This window comes from Hippoglossus hippoglossus, chromosome 6, assembly GCF_009819705.1.
Source record: "Hippoglossus hippoglossus isolate fHipHip1 chromosome 6, fHipHip1.pri, whole genome shotgun sequence".
In the NCBI taxonomy this organism is placed as follows: Eukaryota; Metazoa; Chordata; class Actinopteri; order Pleuronectiformes; family Pleuronectidae; genus Hippoglossus; species Hippoglossus hippoglossus.
This window is the reverse complement of record NC_047156.1, coordinates 16197295-16219262: the sequence shown is the minus strand read 5'-3', so window position 1 is coordinate 16219262 and position 21968 is coordinate 16197295. Positions and strand designations below refer to the sequence as shown.

Sequence of the window (21968 nt, the reverse complement as noted above, 5' to 3'; positions counted from 1 at the left end):
GGGTGTTCCTGATAAACTGGTAGTTCAGGAGAAATCACTAAAGTTATGATGGATGCTGCTTTTACGCCCCCTCGAAAATTGGAATTTTTCGATACTCCAGAGCCCATCATATAACGAGAAGGAGAAAACCAACAACAATATTCTATTATTATTTTTTCCACGTTTCTTAGTTTTATTTTCTACTCTTACATCAATGCGTTGACTCGAGTCCAACGTGTTTCCTTTAGCGAATTTATTTGACGTATCTCTGTTCCCGATGCTTCCAAACTTCCGACTTTTCTAGACCACATGAACACAGCAGCGCCTGAAGCTAAGGTTAGCATTTCCTGTAGTGTTATGAGTGGAGCAGGACGGAAGGTAAGAGCCAATAATCATGTTCAACTATTGTTTTTCTCGTATGAAACATGTCTGGGGTGTGTTTGTGAAACACGTAGGGTCACACGGTGGTCCAACAAATCTGTATTTATCGTCAGTAACGCCACTCGACGACAGATATTTCAGCTGTGCACTTGTTGTAGCTCAGCTAACGTTAGCTAGCGTCGACCCTGCTAATTCCAAGTAGTAAAAAGCGATGTTGCTAATGTCAGCTAACGTTAAACCTTTAGTGGAGTCCTAACTCAGCACATGCAGCTACTCAAATACTGCACTAAAGTACAACTGTTACCTACTTGTACCTGAGGGTTGTCTTGTCATGCTACTTCCTACCTGTACTGCACTGTATGTCAGGAAAATACTTTACTGCACTGACAGCTGTTGTTACTTTACAAATATACTGAACATATACTATATCAAACTTTGTGATTATATTAAACCATCTTATAGTCTATAAATCAGGCTGAAACACCTAGTGAATAGTTGATTGACCGAAAATCCAGAAGTTATTTATTTTTTCATGCAAATATTCCAAAGAACTCTTGATGATTCCAGCTTCTCATATATGACAATGTGCCTTTTCCTCTTAATTTACTTTTATTTTATTTTTTCAACCTGTAGCTGCAGAAACGTTAGGGTGACACTCTGGGCAAGTGTGAAGACTTTCACTATTTTCCGATTAAAACAACAACCAAACAATCAATCAGCTAATGGAGAAAGTAATCTGCAGAGGTATCCATGGTTTAATTTACATTAAATGGTTAAAATGGTCTCCACATTAGCCACCTACAAAAATCTTTTTACTTTAATACGTAAATAATAATTATGTCAGGTGTCTGATAATCAGGTTCACGAGAAGAACATGATTCAATGCCAAAGTGTGTGTTACCCTTATATCATTATTTACAGTCTTTGGTGTTACCATTAGAAAATGTCTTATGTTTTGAAGTAAGAGAATAAGAGGAGGGAGAAGACTAGAAAAGAAGACAAGATGCTGAAATACCCATCCCCACACATTTTGGACTAATCGATGAGGTGGACCTGTTGTCATTCTGATAACTTATTTTTTTCTGAAGTAATTTTTTTCAAGCCAAAAGTTCAAATATTTAATGACTCTAGCTTCTCAAGTATTTTTTGCTTTTTTGCTAATATACTAAATATTTGAAAATGCCTCTCTGGTCTCTGGAAATTATGTTGGGGTATTTCTTGTTACTCAGAGATTAATAAATTAATTGATAACATAACCATCAGATTGAGTTTTGAAATGCTTGCACATATTGAAACAGAAGCGAGGAGATCATGGACAGACTTTTGGCAGTTTCACAGTGTTACAACAGGACGATCTGACTGTGGGAAAGATCGCTCAACTCTACCTGCAACAGATGGTGTGGCCTCCACAGAGCCTTGATCTCACTGTCATGGAGTCAGTCTGAGATTACATGAAAAAGACAAACAACAGAAGAAACTATTGAGTAACTTTGCATGACGCTTATTGATACATAAAACCATTTCATGGAATTATTTTTCAAGCATCCTCATGCTACTTTAAATCCGATAAATGTTTGCACAGTACTGTATGTGGAAGTGTTAACTTAGTGTTTCAGCTGTTCTCACTAGTGTGTTATCTTATCTCCTCTGTTTGCAGAGCTGGGAATGCAGCCTCCGCTCCCAACCGAAGCCGTCAGAGAGCTGGTGTGCTCCTGTCTGCACAGAGACCCGGTTGCAGCAGACCTCCGCTGCAGCCTGTTTGTTGCTGCTGCACAGAACTACAAGCGGGACTCTTTGCTCAGACCCTTCCCACCCAGATACATAAGTGATGACAATAAGGACTTTGAGGAGCTGGTAGGAAACTTTTATAGCTTCTGAACAATCTATATTTCTGCTTAACGTTTTACGAATGTGCATTTTAAACAACCTAGTTTTTTGTTATTGTCAATGAAGCAACAACTACATCAGGTAAACCGAGAACTCAGTGACATTTTAGTTTTTTTTTAATAAAGCTGCATATGGCATGTTACACATGTTACACATGTACACTTGGTGGCAGTAATGTGCTGTTAAAGGCGGCAGTGTGTCAGTAAATAAAGGTGAACAACAAGACACAAACACAGTTAAGAAAGGCACATTTAAAACAAGTAGTTGAGAAAATGTTTCAAATATATAAACAACACAAATGGTGGGTAATAGGGATGTCACGATACCAAACGATTTGTAGTCGATACCGATCCCATGAAATTTCCCAGTTCTCAATACCCAATTCAATACCATGGCAAAAAACAACAAAAACCCATTTAGTTCAAAACACACTGCTTTATAAACAATATTTGAACATACAACAAACAACAGTGCTTCAAGTGATAAATAAAAAGGAAAGACTGTTAACATTATAGAACACTGGCATGTAGGAACATTTTGAGATTTCATTTATCAGGTATAGCTCAATGACTGTAAGACAACAGTAGAGGCTGCACATGCAATATTCTAACACACACACACACACACACACACACCTATATACTCGAGTGCAAAACTGTTTATTTACAATGAAAAATATTCTACACACACTATTAAAGCGGCAGTTGAATTCATAAAGATTTTGAGATCTTTTCAGTTTCCTCAGAAGATGGATGTTATATGTAGTTGTTCTTAATAAAGTGGACACAGTCTATAGTATATTATATATATTTAGTATTATATTCTAATTTATATAATGAGCATTCAAAATATTTGATAAAAAAATGGTAAATAAAATGTATTAAAAATATTAGATTTTTCCGTGTGCATATGTTACTATCTATTCATTACACATCTGCATTTTAGTTTCTGTGTCATACTCAAGATGATACAGGAATCTGTGATGGTGACGTCACTGCAGAGGTGATGACTCAGTTTCAGAAAAACGGACAACACAGTTTTAATTTCACTGAAAGGGAAACGTATGTATGCCATTGCACCAAAACAGTTTCTTTTGTTCTGTAGCTGGGAGATGTGAAGTCTTTGCCTGGTGTCAGAGAGTTGGTGAGACTGCGACCTGGAGAGGCAGATCATCATCTGGCTCTCACACACTGGATTCTCTCTTCAAACAGCTTTGCTGTGAAGACACTGCAGAAGGATGAGGTAGATCATTACACCTATAAATACATAAATCACAGTGTCTGTAACTGGTTATTGTTTTAATGGCAGTCTGTTTCTCTGCTCTCCACCAGTATGCCAAACTGTGCAACTTGACAGAAAATGAAGGGATTTCTGCACCTGTGCCAGACTTCCTCTTTGAGGTGGATTACTGTGAGCAGTTGAACGCCAGGTTCGAGAAGACGAGGGCAGGACGAGACGTCTTCTATGCATTCCACGGGAGCCGTCTGGAGAACTTTCACTCAATCATTCACAACGGGCTGCACTGTCACCTTAACAAGGTCAGTGCCTTCTTTAACTGTACAGGATGAAAGACCAGGTGGAAATCAAAGATGCCTGGTTGTGTCTGACTGATAACGTATAAACTTACATCTGTTCAATCTGATTTCTGTTTTTGGATGCACAGAACTCAGTGTTTGGAGAGGGGACCTACCTCACCAGTGACCTCAGCATGGCTGTCCTCTATAGTCCCCACAGCAGCAGCTGGAGAGACAGTCTCCTGGGTTCACTGCTCAGTTGCGTTGCCTTGTGTGAAGTCATTGATCATCCAGATGTTAAGTGCCAGGTCAAGAAAAAAGGTGTGAACCCCATGTGATGTGTAGTATTCAGAAAACATGAATCATACGTGTTTTAAATAGCTGCATATCAAAACCTCACACTTGTTTCAGACTCTGAAACCATCGACCGTCAGCGCTCCAGAGCAAAGAACAGTGAAGGAGGCGACGTACCACAGAAGTACTTTGTTGTCACCAACAATCAGCTTCTGCGAGTCAAGTACCTGCTTGTTTACTCTCAGAAGAGGCACCTGTCCAGGTAAAAGTCTCACAGGTCAAATGTAGTTTATTGGTCACTGGTGGCAAAGGATCTAAACACACAAAAAGTATGGATAAGCTATTTAAAACAACAAATTAAGATCTTTACTAAAGGAAACATTTCTTGCTAGTTCTTTAGCGTGGTCATCACATGGTTTGCTAACACATTTTCCTCTCTATGTTAGCCATGTTCCGTATGTAGCTCCCGGTCACAAGCACCATCTCTAACAGTGGAGCCTCTTATGATGACTTGTGATGATTTTTAATATTTCAAATCATCCTAAACACATGAATAAACACATTAATAACCAGGCTCATAAGGAACTCTTATTATTGAGTGATTATTTAATCAGCTGCTGGTTTTGAGGTTGTAAGTAGTTACAGTCATTTCTTTGGGCTTTTGACAAAAATGTTAAAAACAGAAAATACGTGGAAGTTCTGTTTCAATGTTACTAGTGCTTCATGACAAATCAACTAAACTAAAAGGAGAATATATGTATAACATCTCAGAGGTTAACAGATAACTTTAAAAAAATGTTTATCTCATTTTACTTTTAATGATATTTAAAATTTGTGCCCTGTAGAAAACTGTTCTGAAATATAGCACGACAAGTAAAGATTATTTTCATTATCAATTAATCTGCAAATAACTTTAATTTGGAAAATAGTGAAAACGGGAAACATTTTCCTTATTAAATATGATTAATTGTTCAAAAGAAATATATTTCTGGAAGCAAATAAATGCAGATGTCTCTGCAGTTGTGAAACCAGGCTGCTTTGTGTTTCTTTTCAGACATTCCCGCAGCTCATCCTGGTTCACGCGACACCATTTTGCTATCATGATGAGTCTCTACCTTCTGCTGCTCATATTCATCGGTGCCTTTAACTCCAACACCTTCGTATCCTTTTGGAGCAGACTCTTCAGGTGATGAGACAACGGGACACACGGTCTGGATGTTGCTTTATCCGCGGTGCCTTCCTGATCCGAGACTGACCGAAGGCCCGAGCAAAGATGCACCTTTACATTGTTTGCCCTTCGAAACTGTTCTCTTCTTTATTTATGTATAAGTAGCTCAGATTACTGTTATACAAAGATAACATATCTTTTCAAATAGCACCCATAGCTGCTACTCTGCATTGAGATCTGTTGAAAGTGTCAGAAGATCATTCTGCATTTTTAGAATGTTATGCAAACTTTCCTCTGTAATTTGTATTGTTTAGTAAAGATTCAGTTTTATAAATAAGCTCTGTGTCTGTGAGGTTTTAGTTTTCTGGGGTCGGTCTTTTAACCGTTGCACACAGTGAACTTTCCCTTGACAGACAATTAGACGTCTTTTCACTTATTATTCACTGAGGAGCACATTACCTAATTATACTGACTTGACATACTCCTGGTGCCAGACTGGAGATCAGGCAATAACAACATTGTTCCACTTTAAATGCTCATTTTTATGCCTCATTAAATAGACAAATTATGTTTTTGTGTTTTTCCGCCTGTCCACCCAAACATTTGGACTATATGGACAAAGGTATTGGGACACTCCTCTTAATTATTGAATTCAGGTGTATAAAATCAAGCAACCTAGCCATGCAGTCTGCCTTTGCAAATATTTGTGAAATAATGGGTTGTTCTAAAACGCTCACAGAATTAGATGCTCTGCTGAATCAATAACTGAGTTACAAAACTTCCTCTGGCATCAAATTCACAGAAACGGTGGGCCGGGAGCTTTTCTGTTCCAGCATGACTCTTCCCCAGCGCGCAAATCAAGGTCCATAAAGGCGTGGTCGGGCCAGTTACTTGACATACCTGCACAGAGCCCTGACCTCAACCCCATCGAACACCTTTGGGATGAGCTCGAACGGAGATTGGCTCCCTCGACCAACATCAGTGTCTGACCTCACAAATGGTCTTCTGGATGAATGGGCAAAAATTCCCACCGACACACTCTTCCCAGAAGAGTGGAAGCTGTTAAAGCTGCTAAGGGGAACCAACTCCATGGATTTAGAATGGGATGTGAATGCTCCTGTAGGTGTCCCAATACTTTTGTCCATACAGCTGATATCAGGAACATCAACATTAAATGTTCAAAGGTCAACATCAGTGTGACTTCCCAAAATAAAACATGTTTTGGCCATAACTCAAGAATTCATACGCTGAGCATGACAAAATGTTGGACTAATGTTCCAGATGAAACAATGAAGACAGTTTATAGTCAAGAGGTCAACTTCACTTGATCACAGGATCAGACGGAGAGATAGTGATCATATTCCACATTCAGATTCTGACCTGGTGACACTAATATTGGGGCTCATCATGAAACTAGAGTGATTGTACAGATCCTCTGTGCTGCAGGTCAAAGACGCATGTAAAGCATCCACATTATACAATCTGCAACATCTTTGCAGCAGCAGCCATATTTGAAGAGTTGTCTACTGTCACTGCTACAACTTTGTCTAAAAGAATTTATATATATATATATATATATATATATTTATACACATAGATAATTGTATGTCTTCTATATATATTATAAGAGTCAGGACAGACAGATATATATATATATATTGTATTATATTTATTGATATTGTTTCGAGGGTATGAGTGAGGTTATTCAGTTCTCTGCAGCTTCTTCCCCTTACATCAAAATCTACGTGAAGGCCACTCTTTCATAGCAATCTCCTGTACTTTTCGTTTGTTCCAGGCTTTTGTGTCGTATTCACTCTTTAACAGGGGCTGGCTGCCGCAGACAGGGCACGTTTATGACCGCTGGCACGCTGACAGTCCTTTGTTATCCAGTGTTTTTATCAGTTTAAATGAAGTGAGGCGGATATATATGGGCCTGATAACGGAGGCGGCCTGCTTTGGTGATGGATCCCGTCGTTCTAATAGACGCCTGATATGAGGATGTGTACACACAGAGAAGAATGAACAAAAAGAAGAGTATTGGTTAGTCAGACTGTAGCAGCACTGTAAAGGGACGTGTCATCAGCTGAAATCATGGAGAGGTGGAATGAAAAATTAAATAGAAATGTCCTAGTACATAAAACATTAGTGCATATTTTACACAGGTTTGAAAACAACTTGTAAACCTTGTATTTAACTATTATCCCCTCCTCTGACATGTTCTCCTGTTCATTCAGACACAAGTCGGACTAGGAGCTGCACAGTCCTCCTCTCCGCCCTGATTGAATGCTTATTATTCAGAGAGTATGTCACTGATGCACTTGACTCACGGGTGAGGAAGATGAAAGAAAGCGCAGGCCTTTGTTTTGGTATAAAAAGCGACTGTATCTTGCGAAACCCAGAAGATAAACCCCCTCTCGTCCTCAGAAATGTCTCACATTTGAAGGACACAGAACAAACTGCCCATTGTTGGTCCACGCTTTATTCCCTTTCTGTACACACACTTCATTATTGCTGCCTCATAAACCATCTGTTATTCAATAACCATCAACTATCAGGGGGGCCGCGATGGCAGAGGGGACTTGAGACACTTCGCTCCTGCTGCAGTGAAGCAGAAAACTTCAGAAAACCTGAAGAGACACAGTGGTGCACCGATACCACAAGTTCATTCACTGTATTGTTGTTGTGGATCCTGCTTTATTCCACTTCATCTCTCTGCCTTGAGGTTTGAAAATCTCTGCATTGTTTGGTCTTATTCCAGATTGGTTCATCCATTCATGGTTCAACAATCACTGTGAAGGGAGCCATGCTTGTGACTAAGGACGCTGCTTTGAACTGAATGCTCAACAACTGAGTCTGATGTCATTAGTTTCATAATCAGATTGAATCCTAAAGGGGTCGTGAGGGACAGAACTAAAATGACAAGCCATTATCCAAGTTGTTTAGATATTTCAGTCTGTGACGGACCAACTCTTTCAAACCTCTTTTCTTCTTCTTGCCTCCATTCAGTGGCTGCCAGTTAAAATTAGTTTTGTTATTAAGATTCTTTAATAACGTTTAAAGCTCAGCACGATCTGATCACCAGTTATATTACGGAGCTTTGAACTCCCTATGCTCCCTAAGCCGCAGTCTAAGATCGTCTAACCAACACTTGCTGGTAGTTCTCAACTCAAGGCTTGTTACTGAAGCCCTGGAACTCTTTGCCTGAGGAGATTACACTTGCCAGCTCTTCATCTGATTTTAAATCAACGCTTAAAACATGTATTTTATAGGAAAACCTTGTAATACTCTTATATTGTTTTATTTTGTTCTGTGTTGTTTCACTTTACCCTTTGTAACCTTGTTTATATAATTTCTATCAAAATAAATAACAATATTCTTCCATCTCTAAAGCCATGCAGCGATGTATATGACACTATTCACAAAAGTAAATGTCATTATTTGCCATCACTTGACAACTGCTTGTTATGGGTCATTGTGAGATTGAGTCCCAACACAGATCTCAAGAATTTACTGTAATGAACTGGCTGCATTTCATTCATTCTGACTGTTTTTGTCATTTATCCTCAACGTAACTAATAACGTTGTTATAAACTGACATCCATCTGCTCACTTCACCATCGTCTCCACCAAATAAATACGATCGAGTACAGTATGACATTGAATTTTATTTCTCATTATTTAAGATACACTTCATTTCACAGGATTACACTCAGGTTTACATAAAATGAGATATACAAAGTTCACAGATAGCTGCCTTTTTTTCATTGTGCTACATGAGCTGGTGAAGATCTTCTGTTTGAAGATCTTCGGTGGATTTCTTCTTCTTACGCATGGGGTTCACTTGGTGTGTTCACACAGGCCGGGACAAAACACACAAAATGCCCCTCAGGATTATTCTACGGAGAGAAACAGAGCTGGATCAATGGATGAGCGGTTTCAAGGCTGTAGAAATACCCGTTCTTTATTTGATGTCGATGTAGCTCGCTCATGCTTCTCTCCCACCTACCTGCAGGTCGCTGTGGCACACGGGACTGTGAGCTGCCTTCAGGTGATTGTGCACACACTTCCCAAAGCGGTGCAGACAGGTGGAATCCGAGGAGCCGCAGGTCTGAGGACACGATGGGGGCTTCAGCAGCAGACAGCTTGAACAGGAGGTGTGTTGGCAAGAGCTCTGGCACGAGCTTTTCTCCAGAGACACGGATCTACAGAGCAGCAGAGTCAGATTTCTGTTAACCTTGAGAAAAACAAAACAAATGAAGGGCTTGTTGAGTTCTCCTTCAGTCACCTGGCAGAGCAGATGTCAGACGGGTGGGCCTGACAGAATTCCTTGGTGCACTCTGCTTGACATGTCTCTGGATCCAATGGTTCAATCACTACACACAAAAAAACACAGGAGAAGTGAGTTGTGCACTTCATGAGAATCTGTATTTAAATTTGACTATTTACATCTTTTCCTGAGCAACAACAAAGTGTGAAAACCTTGAATCATCTGAATCGGATACTGTATCAATAACGGTGACAACTCTTCACCGAGGAGAGATAAGACGCGTAATGACAGCTTAACTGTGAGCAGGAACCTTTGATTCAAAGGAAGCCTTGACCACACTATCAGTGCTCACAGCTCATAAACAAGGTTTACTGCACTGGCAGCGTCCCCACTACACAGACTTCAGTGGACAAATATAACTCAGTACATTTACTGTACTAGGTTTAAATACAGTTTGAATATTTCCCTTTTCTGCCACTTTATACTTTAACCCCTTTACGGTCTTTTCACTTTACCAGATTTATTTGACAGCTTTACCAGTTACGCTGCAGCTCAAATCTTAGAATTCAAGTTTAAAAATGTGATGCTGTAGCTTAGATTAAAACTGTATAAAAATGATTAAAATAAGCTTCCCCTCACTCAGCTTCAACAAATTACAACACATTATCTTTTAATTAATCAGAAATAATGAGACAATATTATAAAAAACAAATAACAGACAATTCTGCTACATAATTCAGACTTTAATATTTTCCCGCACTTTTACATTTTGCACACTTTTGCATTTTTACATACTTTTACATTATTTTACATTTTTACATAGTTTTGCATATTTTTGAATACTTTTTTAAAAACTTATTTTACATTTTGGTTATATATATATATATATATTTTTTTTTTGGTAATGCTAAATTGAGCCAATGCTTAATCTCTTTTTAAAAACAGGGTCTTTAATGCATTAAATTAGCTTCACTGCAACAAATTATATCAGTGACAATGAGAAATCCAAGGTACATTTCCTGCTATTTCAGAATAACAATTACTAATCCAAGGTAAATGACCTGCTTGATAGTAATAGAGGTTAATACTGATAATAATCTCACCTGCTCGACAGATACCTCTGCTCTCTTCCTCTGCTTTGTCAGCTGCTGCGTCCTCGTAAACACACACCAGTCCCTCATCACACTTGCCCAGATAGTCCCACGTCCCCCCACAGGTCTCGCCCTCTGTCCTGGCACACACGGGGCAGCAGCCGCACACACCCGTCGTGACACCACCTTTACACTGCAGCCTCAGCGCCCGCCGGGTGGAGCAGTGTATCCTCTCACAGGGCGGGCAGTGAAGGGCCTGAAGCTGCTGAGTGGCCCCAAGGGGCGTCTCCTCTGAGCCCATTGCTCCCAGTAGGGCACCCAGCAAGAAGAGCATCCACATCGTCAGCAGACCTGAAGTTATCCTGAGGTGGCAGCACCCGTCTGCACCTTTTATAAACGTCAGCACCCAGAGAAGCTTCATAGTTTATGAGCCACCAACCTCCACCCCCCACCAGCAGCCAATGGATGAGGGCAGGGGGGTTTCACTGGGTGGATTTAGTCTAAATACACAGTTAATTATCCCCACGTCTTATCTTCACACTATCAAGACTGTGATTTTGTTTTGAAATAATTCGTCCCTCTGAACAGTGACAGATAAGTGTGATGAAGACTGGACCCCTTTGTGTTTGGAGTCACATGACCTCTGGAGGGGCCACTTCAGTGCACACTGACATTCAGGTAATGACCTATTTCTTCAAAGAACAATGGGATGTAGACATCGACAGGTTATCGTCTCAAGCTTCGTATCTCTCAATGAAAGCTGGCAGCGTGTGGACGTAACAATAAAAGACGGCCACTGTTACTGGACGTCTGTCAAGTTCAATATAATCTGCCTTCCTCTCCGCAAACAATTTATCTTGTTCGGTTACAGTGTGAGGAAATGTTTTTTAAACGACGGAGCAGGTTGAATCATAACTGACTAATTACTGACCATCCTGGTTTTCTTGAATAATATTATAGTATTTACTATTTCAATTTTCAGTTCGACAGTTGAGGCTAATTTTATTTAGCACAGCAGATACACAATATTTTTTAAGGTTAAGAGATGCTGCAGGCCTCTGACCCATTATTATTGTTATAATAATAATAAAAATAATAATACATTTGACCTTTTAACAATTCTGAAACTTGTGATTGAATTTGTTGATTTTGTGTAGAAATGCAGAGGCCTACTTCTTAGTAACAAAATGTATTCAATGACTGTGACCTGGACTCAGATAAGCGGCATAAAAAAAGATTAGACAATTTACCAATAACAAACAATCTTTGCCCTAGAAATAGCATTTTTACCACCAAATTTACCATTTTAAGACAAAGATATAAGCTCTGATTGTAGCAACTCAAACTCCTGCAGCACAAACGAGGGAAACTAATCCACTTTTTAAGACGAAGCAGACACTGCAATCTGTTATTACTTCTGTTTACTCCACAAAGATTTGTCTCTTGTATGTTGACAAGGTCATTCAAATCTACTCAAGGTCAATTTACTTTTTTTCTTTAGGGTGTTAAATTAATTATCTAGTGATCGTGTGGAAGAAAAGTTCAAATGTCTAAAGTTTCAAGCTACCAGACAAATTGGTGAAGAACATGTGACAATGGTCAAAAGCTCAAACTCAAATCATATGAGCGACCTTACAACTGAGCTTGTGATGCTAGGGTCCAGAGGAAAGGTCAAACTCGGTCCTCTTCTCATATAAATGCTTTGCTATACAAGAATAATTATTACATACCCGAAGTTGTGCGTTTAAATCATCAGCAGGAAGCTCAGTCGTATAAAAATGTATTTATTTCGAAGGAAACCATTGAGTAACACTGAATACAACAGGAGTGATCATTCAATAGTCAAGAAAACGTGTGACTCCTACATCATAAAGAATCCCACATACAAGACGTCTTGGAAAACAAGATCTCGAAGCAAACATGTCGGCGATTTGCTGGTGCTACAATTTCATCTTTTTTTTTTTTCTCCCCACAAACCAAATCGAGGTGATGCACACCCGTGTAGAAAAAGTGACGAGATTTTTTGTTTTTGTTTTTTTACATCAACTTACAAAGGGCTGGATGTCAAAGTGCAAGATGCCTGAACCCCCCCTTCCCCTCAGCCCCACCTCCCTAACCTCCCGTCATCAAAGAGGACGTATTGAAATCGGAGATGGACTCTCAGATACAAATCTCCCCCGAAAAAATTATTGTTCCGCCATTATGGCTTTGTATTCAGTTGAGACCCTCTTCAAGCTTAAAATACATTAAAATATCTTTTCAGAAACATTGTCCTTCCAAAGATAATTCTTTTTTTTTTAAAACTGCACCTTAATACAGACGACTGCATGTAATGGAGTAAAGCATCACAGGAGAAACGCAGGCATACAAACAGAGAAGCAGCAGTTTATCAACAACTTCAAACAAAACACACTAACAGTTGGTTGGTTTTTATAAAAGAAACCCGATCAAAGAATACATACTAAAATCTGTGAAAGTGAAAATAAAAACGACTTAAAAACCTTGAAGAACAAAAAAAAGATATATGTACATATATTTACAATTCAATAGAGTGAATATTATACAGGTTTGACTGGCCGGTCAAGGTCAGGCTGAAACCAACAAAGTCCATAAAATCCAACACTGCATGACATTCAGTTTTGTCCAAAATGTTCCGAAGAGACAAAACACCTTAGAGGAGGCCGCCCTCTTCGTGGTCACACTAAAAAGAAGCGGGTGAAAAGGGAAGAACCCGCCGCCGCAAGCAGGTCGCTTTGTTCTGAGGCGCGTTCGACTGCGTACGTATAAAAACATCCAGAACTTTTTGACTCCAACATAGGTCAATTTTTTTGCATGGTTTTTAAAAAATAATGATCACAATGGTTATGTTTTCTTTTCAAACAAAGTCCATCAAATATATCCTTCAAGGAGTCTGTTTTTTTTTTTTTTTATCCTTAGTTGATACAATCTGGAACTGAACGACGAACATGAGGTCCTCAGTCTGGAGGAAGGAGGTTGTGCAAACGAAACTGTTCTCGAATGTGCGGCCTAACGTCTTCGTTCTGTGACAGAGAGAGAGAGAGAGAACAGGTGAAATCATTTGATAAGAAAACAGACTTTTTAATTCAGCCTCATGTTTCTTAGCAGTATACTCAGGAGTGTTCAAAATATTTTGTTTATATATGCATATTTCACCCCCCCCCAGGCAGAAACTTCAGACTGCACTTCACGGTTACAGATAAATCCAGAAAAGTGGTTTCTCTGTCTGTCTTTTAAATTTCTAAACAACTCCATCTTCATCCAATTGACTTTAAACTTGGGTGAGTTACCAAGGACCCGTGGAAGTAAAATATCAACTGTGAAAGATGTTGGGTGACTGGTTCACGCCGATGATGTCACAACTTGACAGGAAAGAAACACTTGAAAGACAGAATTAGTTTTTTAAGTCGAATGTACAAATAATAAGGATTTGTGATGTTCACCAACTTCTCATATAGACTGAAATATAGTTTGACTCACTCCACAGGAAAAAGAAAATACTGATTTGTAATGTTTTAATCTGGGTGACTTTGGAACCTAGACATGATGCCGTCATGACCTATAAATTTAAATCGCTGCTCAGCACTGATGTTTTTATCTTACATCAGCTGGGATTGTGGACTATTCATCCACCACAGGGGAAGTTAAGCTGCTAATCTAACTGGACAAAAGACAAAATGTTAAAACACTTACCAGCTCCACAAGCCTCTCCAGGAAAGGAACAAGCTTTAGAAGTTCATTGTCATTTCTATCCACAAACCAGCTCTCTATAGGGATTCCATTGGAAAGCTGAAAAACACAAACGTGTTCGAGTATCACCGTGACACAAAAATCTCACACTGCTAGAAGGACGAAAAAAGGGTTCCATGGCGGGTTTACCTGATAAGCAAAGGCTTGGGGTGAGTTGTCGATTATTATCGTCTTGGAAAGATCCCGTCCGAGAATGTTTAGGTCTTTAATATAATTTCCTTGAACACATACACAGTGCTCACGAAATAGCCGATGTCTGAAGAGGAAGAGAAAGAAGAATATTCCTGAGTTAAAAAAATAATAATACAGCTTTTTAAATTAGATTTACCCAAACAAACATTAACAACAGAAATAGAACTATAACCTCTTTGGTGAAGGGAATGAGTCTGACAAATAGTGGACTCAACTAAATTTTAATTTATAAATAAATTTACTAAACAACAAACAATATGCAAAAATAATAATATTAAGCAGAAAATGATGAAGACATGATGGAAGGAACAATCAAAAAATGAATCTATTTAATTAATGAATCAATAATACTGGAGATTTTTCAGCCTCTTTTTGCTGAGCTTGCACATAAAGAATATTTATAACTTTCAGGATAGAGAAAATATTCGACAACTTCATAATAAACCTAAAGATTTGTTTAGTAACTTTTACCTTTTAGGAAACTGAAATCCATGTTTTTAAGAGTTTTCTTTCTAAACACAGTGTATCACAAAGCTGACAGCAAGTAAAACAAAATCCCTTGCAACACAAGCCACTTCAGAGTCTTGTGATTTCACTCACCTGACCAACTGTTTCTTGGGATCCAGGATGTTGAGCAACTTGTCAGCGTAGACTTTCTTTGAAGCCGTGAAGAGAATAATCTGAAATTTGAACAGGCAGCATCAATAAATGTGTAATAAGTAAACTTGGTCGGACTGAAGAAAAACTGTAACAAGGAGACACCTCACCTCGTACTTTTGAGACATGCGCTCAAGAAATTCCCGGAAAAAGGGTCTCAACCGAACATACACCTTCAGATTCAAAAAGAACAAAAGAAATTTAATCAGAGCTGCAAGAAAACAGAAACTCTTCCATTGGTGATTTACCTGCAACAGTTAGTACCTGGTATATGACATCTTGAAAGAGCACAGGGAAAGTCAGTGCTGCGTCTTCGAGCTCATTCAAACTACAGTGAACCAGAGTTTCATCCTGACAGAAGAAAAAGAAGAAAAACAGTATGAAAAACACATTAAAGTCAGTTTATGAGATACAGCACAGGAAACCTGTCAGTGCTGTCGGTTCTTACCAGATCTAAGACCAGAGAAAACTCTGGTGTGCTGCGGGTCTTTAAAGGTAACGCTGGCTTGCGTGTTAACTGCTCTTCTGTCAGCGGAGGCACATGCTTGATGAAGAAATACCTGGAGGCAGAGGAAACACAAAGAGACACTTTATTTATTGAAGCTTAAAATGAATGTCACAACAAAGAAACACTTTCACTTCATCCTATGCACCGTGTGCCTTTTGACTGCATACTATGGGGTACTATGTACTATGTTGATGAGTGCTCATATGTTGTGTGTTTACACCGGGGATCAGAGAGAAAAGGCATTTCAATCCCATCTATGTCCTGTACATAGTGGAATTGACAATAAAATTGACATTTAAGTCAGTTTAAAATTGTGTTGGTCATCTGGCTCAAATGTGAACAATAAGGGCGGGTAAATAAATACTTCATTTAGATATGATTTTAATACTTCAGGGTTTGAAAAGATCTTATTATCATTATATCATAACATAAGAACATTATCTTCTCAGATGAGTCAGTCAACTGTGGGGAAAAAGAAAAGAAGTCCAGGTTCTGCTTCCATCTAGTGGTGAAAGTTTTTTATTTTTCAAAAGGTCTGATCAGTGTGTGTTCAGAAGGCTGAGTATAAACATTAACCCAAACTCTCTTCCTTAGGAGTAGATTTTTACTTCACAGCAAATTTTTATTGTTTTTCATAAATTACTGGTTATGATCATCATGTGCTGGTTTAAAATAATTGCTCTACTTACGGGTCAAAAACTTCCCAGTCCTCATCGTATGTAGTTTCAGGAGGAGCTGAGGGTAACGCGTGTGGGTAAACGCCGCCTGGCATACAACCAGGAGCTGCTGACAGGAGAAGGAAGAATTTGTTCAGATGTCAGTAATAATCTCTCCTTCAGTGTAGCTTTCATCAGTCCCTCTGAAAACATGAAGCGTGTTCCTGAGGCTTTATTTCTCTATCACTCACAAAAACATTACTACTACAGCAGTAACTATTAAACATTGGATCCTCCTTCTTCACCTTCATCTCCCAGTGAAGCAATGTGGATACTTTGATCATCGTGACTTGGTTTCATCCATCAAACTCACAAACGCTCTCTTCTACAAGTCATTTTTCAACACCTTAGCCTTGATCTATGATGTCTAAAGACTTCTACAGTGTTGAACATCTAACGCCTGGAGTGAACCACACAGCTTAGTGTAAAACTTCGTTCTGAGGTCGTATTAGTAAATTATCATATTTATTTACAGTTATTTCTTACTTTTAGAAAAGAACACAGACGTTCCATTTTCACTCCAGATCTCCATTGTTAAACATAAAGCGGAGGTTACAACTATGTTAACATCTGTCAAACTGACTTGACTGACTGATGTCTCTATTAATTTGTCCACCTCATTTATAACTACAAGGGCACTAGGGGGGGTGCATACGTTTTTGGGCACAGTCATACACAAATGCGAGGTGAATATCGTGGGTCAAAGTTCACCTCCTCCATCGTACAGATTGGAAATGAACGGGAGGCGAAGGTTAGCTAACTGATTTGTTTGCTTGTTTGTGATCATCCTATCTTTCCATGTTACAGAAAGAGAAAAGAATTTCTGGACCTGCCGCCCTGATCCGTATCTGATCTAAAATGTAATGGGTTCCTTCTTGCTTCATGCAATTTCATGAAAATCATTTCAGTAGTTGTTGAATAATCCTGCTGACAGACAAACAGACACATGGCAATGACAGAGCCTCCATGGTGGAAGTAATGAGAACCGTCAGCAGTTAGCCTTTGACTCAGGTTTGAACTGCTGGCAGTGAAAATAAAACATGCAATAAACTTGTAAGAACACGTCATGACGGTGCCTGACACAAATTATCCATCACATTAACTGCCTCTGCTCATGTCAAGAAAGTTTCCCAGCTTACAAGTACAAAGCTTGACTTAATGTTAGAGCGGTCCTACCTGTTAACGGGGGCATGTCGGTTTCAGTGACAATCTCCGCTTGTTCTATGGTTGTGTCAGAGGAGATCTGAAGCCTCGGCGGCAACATGGGGTCGGTGTGACACGTTGTGATGGCCTCTGTGGACGTGAGAGTGCTGCTGGGCATTTCTTCTGCCTGCTCAATGTCCAGATGTTTCATGATCTCCTCTGCCTCTATCGCTTGGCCAGGAGAGTCTGAACCAGGAGTGGCTTAAAAGAGGGAACACAAAAGGAAAGAGCAGTCATTATAGTTTTAAACTTTCCGAAACTATATAGTTTGGGACACGTATCTGAGGATTATTTTTGCCTTACCGGTTTTCGTCGCTGGTGAGAAAAAGTTGAAGACGGGAGAGAAGATGGTTCCCAGCAGGGTGGTGCGTGTTGGGCTGCTTGCTGGCTCAACAGGGGCCTCTAGTTTACCATTTGGTTTAATGGGTTTACTGCTGCACGTCATTGTGTCTAAAAAATAAAGAAACATTTCTTGAATATTAACCCCAACAATTTATGTATAATTTTCTGTATATGGTGACCTTTTTTGTAACCATTCAACTTGTGAAGCTGCAGTCAAGATGAACCAAATCACACTTCCTACTCAGACTGACTTACCTTTATTTGGAGTTTTCCGGCAAACTCTGGAGACGGTTTTATTGGAAAGGCCTCTAGTCTGTGGTGTTGAAGTGATGAGATTGCTATCAGAATTACAATCGATACGACTCCTCTTGGCGGGGATTTCCTGCTCAACCTGTGGGAGGAAAAAGGGATGGACAAAAAAGAAAGAAAGAAAAGACATGAAAATGTCATCTTAACTCTGGGAAACTGTCACAATTCACTAAACAACAATTGTTAGCAAACAAGAACACACTAAATTTCTCTCTGTACATGTCACAAGTCACACGACACAACTTTCAAAGTTGTCTGATCACTGTGCAGCTCTCACTACGCAGTTTGCGGCCATGTGATCGGGAGTCATTGTGAGTTCATACAACACGAGGCGGGGGACACACACCACACGATCTTTCACAAGGAGAAACTCTTGACTAGTATCTGGTCTACAAACTATGTTTGCTCACAAAAACATGCATAAGAGAAGACACTGAGTCCGACTGATCCTCCCCCTGCTTCAGAATGACATCAGGCCGGAGGAGACATGAAACGGAAATAGTTCTGTGGACATCACATCAAAGTTGTATAGAAATGGCAAATCTTGGTAATTATTCTCAACTTTGCCATTAAAAATAATAAAAAAAACATTTAATATTTGATAATTCAAAACCTACAGTTTTTTTCTTTGTGTGGCTTATACTCAAACTTACTACTAAACCTATTGGTAAATGTCTGTATTTATATTGTGTTTTTCTAGTCTTGAACACTCACCGCGCGGTACAGTACAGTTTTTGTCATTCACACACATTCTCACAATGCATCACTTTCCCTGTCACACATCAGTAACACACAGCCGTCAGCAGGGGACGTATATTAAGTATATTGCCACTTGGACACTTGGAAGACGGAAGCGTTGAAAGACTTGGATCAAACCACCGACCTTCTGATTAAATAAAAAAATTAAGGCTAAAAATGGGATTCACTTTGTGAGATATAGCAAGACGTTTGTGTAAAAGTGACCCGGGAGGTTAAATTGTCAAGAGGTACTGAGGTGCATGTCTGAAAGGATCTATAGACAAAGGAGAGCAATTTCTTCAGTGGGAAAAAGTTTTGTTTTTAGATAAATTCTCATTATGTGCTCGACTTTTGCTGTTGACACAAGTTTGACTAACTTAAGTATTAAATAATTGAAACAAGCAGCAGTGGCTAACCATTTAATATTATTATGTGCAACAGCTGCCAAACTGAATACAGAAGACGTTCACAGAAACTTGTAAAAAGCCTGGTGGGAAACAATGTTGGTTGTGTTTGAAGTTTATGGGTCTCAAAACACAACTCATGTGAGTCCCACTTTCACTTTATCAGCACAAAATACAGCTGAAGAGCTGCTCTGTGTCTACAAACAGGGAGTGTGTGTCTGTGTAACCTTAGAGCGTATGATCATGTTAAAGCAGTACAAACTAAATGGCACAAGAGCAGCAGTGGATCCAGATGCGTGCTCACCTTGACAGCATTTCCACGTATGAATTTCTTTATTGTGGAGAACAGGCCTGTTTCATTCTTCTGCATTTTGCCTCGACCTCTCACCGAGGATGGCTCCACTTCACAGTGTTTCCGTTTGGCCGGGGTTGGCTGGGTTCGACGCCCTAAGTTTGGCTGCTGAGGAGCTTTACGCACTCTCAGCCTCATCATGCTCCACCGTCACATAGAAAAATCTGAGGAGGAAAAAGACAAACAAGAGAAATGTTGATTTAATATTGGAGATAATTTAAGACATTCAATACAGAATGATTATTTGTACAGGTCAACATTATATTCAGAGTTGTTTCAAGTATTTGGCTCCCTTCTTGTGTGTGTAAAAATTAGTAACACTTTAATATAATGTAGTCAAGCAATGGCACCTTCAACTATAACCTTCATGATGAATCTTTTAAAATGTTTAATTACGTTTACATATTTTCCACAATGTCAACAACAAATTTACATAATGAACTTTGTAGAATTTATGGCAGAGTTTTTGCATTGAACTGCAACAGATTCATGTGTTTATTTATGTATTGTGGGGTGTTTAGAAGGGCGTCATGAAATAAAATTATTCTTTAGAAATCATTTTACCGGTTTGATACCAAACATTCGTCAATGTCATAAGTTAACATTCCTGCTTTTGCTGGAATATAAGCGTTTATGTTTGACTGCCTGGTTATAATCTTAAAAAGGCTATAATTTCAGTGTACATTTCTTTTGTAATATTAAGCAGAAAACTGTTCTGTTGAATAAAAGCCAAACTCACGGCCATTCCACCAACATAAGTACAGAAATGAATTAAAACAGATTATGTTGGTGACTGAACAGCTCTCAGACACAGCCCAACAGATAGTGGATATTTAATGCAGATACAGATGTGACTATAAAACTTGTGACAAAGATAAACTATGTGAAGGAAGCATTGTTTTTGAATGACCTCAAACAAACATAATGTGGAACATCTCTGAGCTCCAGTTACTTGTCAGACTGTGTATAATCACAGTGATATCTTTACTGGTGCCTCAATATATTCAGTCACGTCCGACTGGATTGTCTGAACCTGATGATCAAATCAATTAAGATCATTTCATGTTTGGTTGTCACAACAAAGTTAAGAGCACGAGTTGCCGTCCATAGCGGATGAGTCAGACCTGTCAGTGTACGTGATAAACAGTGCAACTCGGAGATGTGAACGTTTGATGTGTTCAAATAAAGCTGGTGTTTTCACATGTGGTCAATAAAGCTGCATATTTGTACGGTAACTGTATTTAATCCACATGTGATGACCTCACAGCACCGCCGTCTATCGTTATGTAACATCGGACAGGCTGCGTTAACAACAGCTAGCGCTAGCATTAGCCACCTGCTGCTATCAACCGTCGCGGACCACAGCATCTACCATTGTGAGAAGCTGTGGTCCCACGTGTGTGTGTGGCCGTTATGTCCGCTAATGTCAGCGGTCAACTGGGATCAATCACCCCGTGAACCGGCTGCTGTCAATGGGTTCCGTGGTTAGCGCAGGTAGCTACAGTGTAGTTAGCTTCCAGGCTAACACAAACGCCGAAGGCAGCAGAAGCAAAGCGGTGACAGTGTTCACTTCAGCCCCCCCCTCGCGTGTCCCCCGTGACATACGTGTGTTTAACACGCAAACTACCCACGAATCCATTGTTAGTATAAAGCTAAATGACAGCTAGCCGCGCGGTGGCTATTTTGTTTGCCTCCATAACTATGTTCAGCCATTAGACTACGCCCCCTTCGCTAGGCTAACGTTAGCCGCTATGTAGCAGCGGCGGAGGACGAACCCTTTTCTTTTTGTTTACATGTTGACGTTGTTTGTTGCTTACCGATGACCCGGAAAGCTCGCGGACCCCTGCTGCAGCGTGGTCGGCTCTCGGCGGCGACCGTGGCGGCCCAGCTGGTGGATGTCGGGCCGTGGTTGTCGCTGGCAGCGGTGAGTGTCGCTCGGTGGCTGGTCACAGATCAACCATGTCTGTGCGTGGACGCCATTTCCCGCCTCTTCACAAACACAACGCAGGAGAATGCGACACGCGCGTCAGGGAACCAACGTGGCGGAGAGCGGAGGAAAATGGCTTTAGAGCGAGAGCAGCTGCACCGGGGCTCACTACCGCACCGAGTCCCTGCTGGTGCTGCGGTGGGACTGCACGCTCACACTGGTTCACACTGGTGCACCTGCAGCCCCTGTTCCATGTTACATGATCTGTTGT

The 21968-nt window shown here is 39.9% G+C and overlaps 3 protein-coding genes across 6 annotated transcripts; 1 reads left to right on the top strand and 2 right to left on the bottom strand.

Moving 5' to 3' along the window:
* Positions 1 to 255: 255 nt before the first annotated feature.
* On the top strand, positions 256 to 5561 carry parp16 (poly (ADP-ribose) polymerase family, member 16). 3 transcript variants are annotated; one of them, XM_034588775.1, is made up of 8 exons: positions 339 to 357; positions 1691 to 1844; positions 2018 to 2214; positions 3352 to 3489; positions 3579 to 3785; positions 3911 to 4082; positions 4173 to 4317; positions 5110 to 5561. In XM_034588775.1, the coding sequence occupies exons 3-8, from the start codon at positions 2026 to 2028 to the stop codon at positions 5243 to 5245; spliced, it is 987 nt and encodes a 328-aa protein (XP_034444666.1). In that variant the 5' UTR covers positions 339 to 357; positions 1691 to 1844; positions 2018 to 2025; the 3' UTR covers positions 5246 to 5561. The 3 variants fall into 3 exon arrangements, with proteins under 3 accessions (XP_034444667.1, XP_034444666.1, XP_034444665.1); XM_034588776.1 differs by lacking the exon at positions 1691 to 1844 and having other exon boundaries at positions 256 to 357; XM_034588774.1 differs by lacking the exon at positions 339 to 357 and having other exon boundaries at positions 1527 to 1844.
* A 3313-nt stretch (positions 5562 to 8874) lies between these two features.
* On the bottom strand, positions 8875 to 11129 carry si:ch73-330k17.3 (insulin-like growth factor-binding protein 7). Its single transcript, XM_034588121.1, has 4 exons — positions 10594 to 11129; positions 9509 to 9596; positions 9230 to 9425; positions 8875 to 9119 (listed from the first exon to the last, which is right to left on the bottom strand). The coding sequence occupies exons 1-4, from the start codon at positions 11000 to 11002 to the stop codon at positions 9048 to 9050; spliced, it is 765 nt and encodes a 254-aa protein (XP_034444012.1). The 5' UTR covers positions 11003 to 11129; the 3' UTR covers positions 8875 to 9047.
* A 1220-nt stretch (positions 11130 to 12349) lies between these two features.
* On the bottom strand, positions 12350 to 21953 carry ctdspl2a (CTD (carboxy-terminal domain, RNA polymerase II, polypeptide A) small phosphatase like 2a). 2 transcript variants are annotated; one of them, XM_034588118.1, is made up of 13 exons: positions 21588 to 21953; positions 19723 to 19934; positions 18223 to 18358; positions 17929 to 18075; positions 17599 to 17826; positions 16396 to 16492; positions 15647 to 15758; positions 15463 to 15549; positions 15309 to 15371; positions 15142 to 15221; positions 14479 to 14605; positions 14293 to 14388; positions 12350 to 13622 (listed from the first exon to the last, which is right to left on the bottom strand). In XM_034588118.1, exons 2-13 carry the CDS (start codon positions 19909 to 19911, stop codon positions 13557 to 13559), a joined length of 1428 nt encoding a protein of 475 aa, XP_034444009.1. In that variant the 5' UTR covers positions 19912 to 19934; positions 21588 to 21953; the 3' UTR covers positions 12350 to 13556. The 2 variants fall into 2 exon arrangements, with proteins under 2 accessions (XP_034444009.1, XP_034444010.1); XM_034588119.1 differs by having other exon boundaries at positions 16396 to 16489; positions 21588 to 21952.
* Positions 21954 to 21968: the final 15 nt, after the last annotated feature.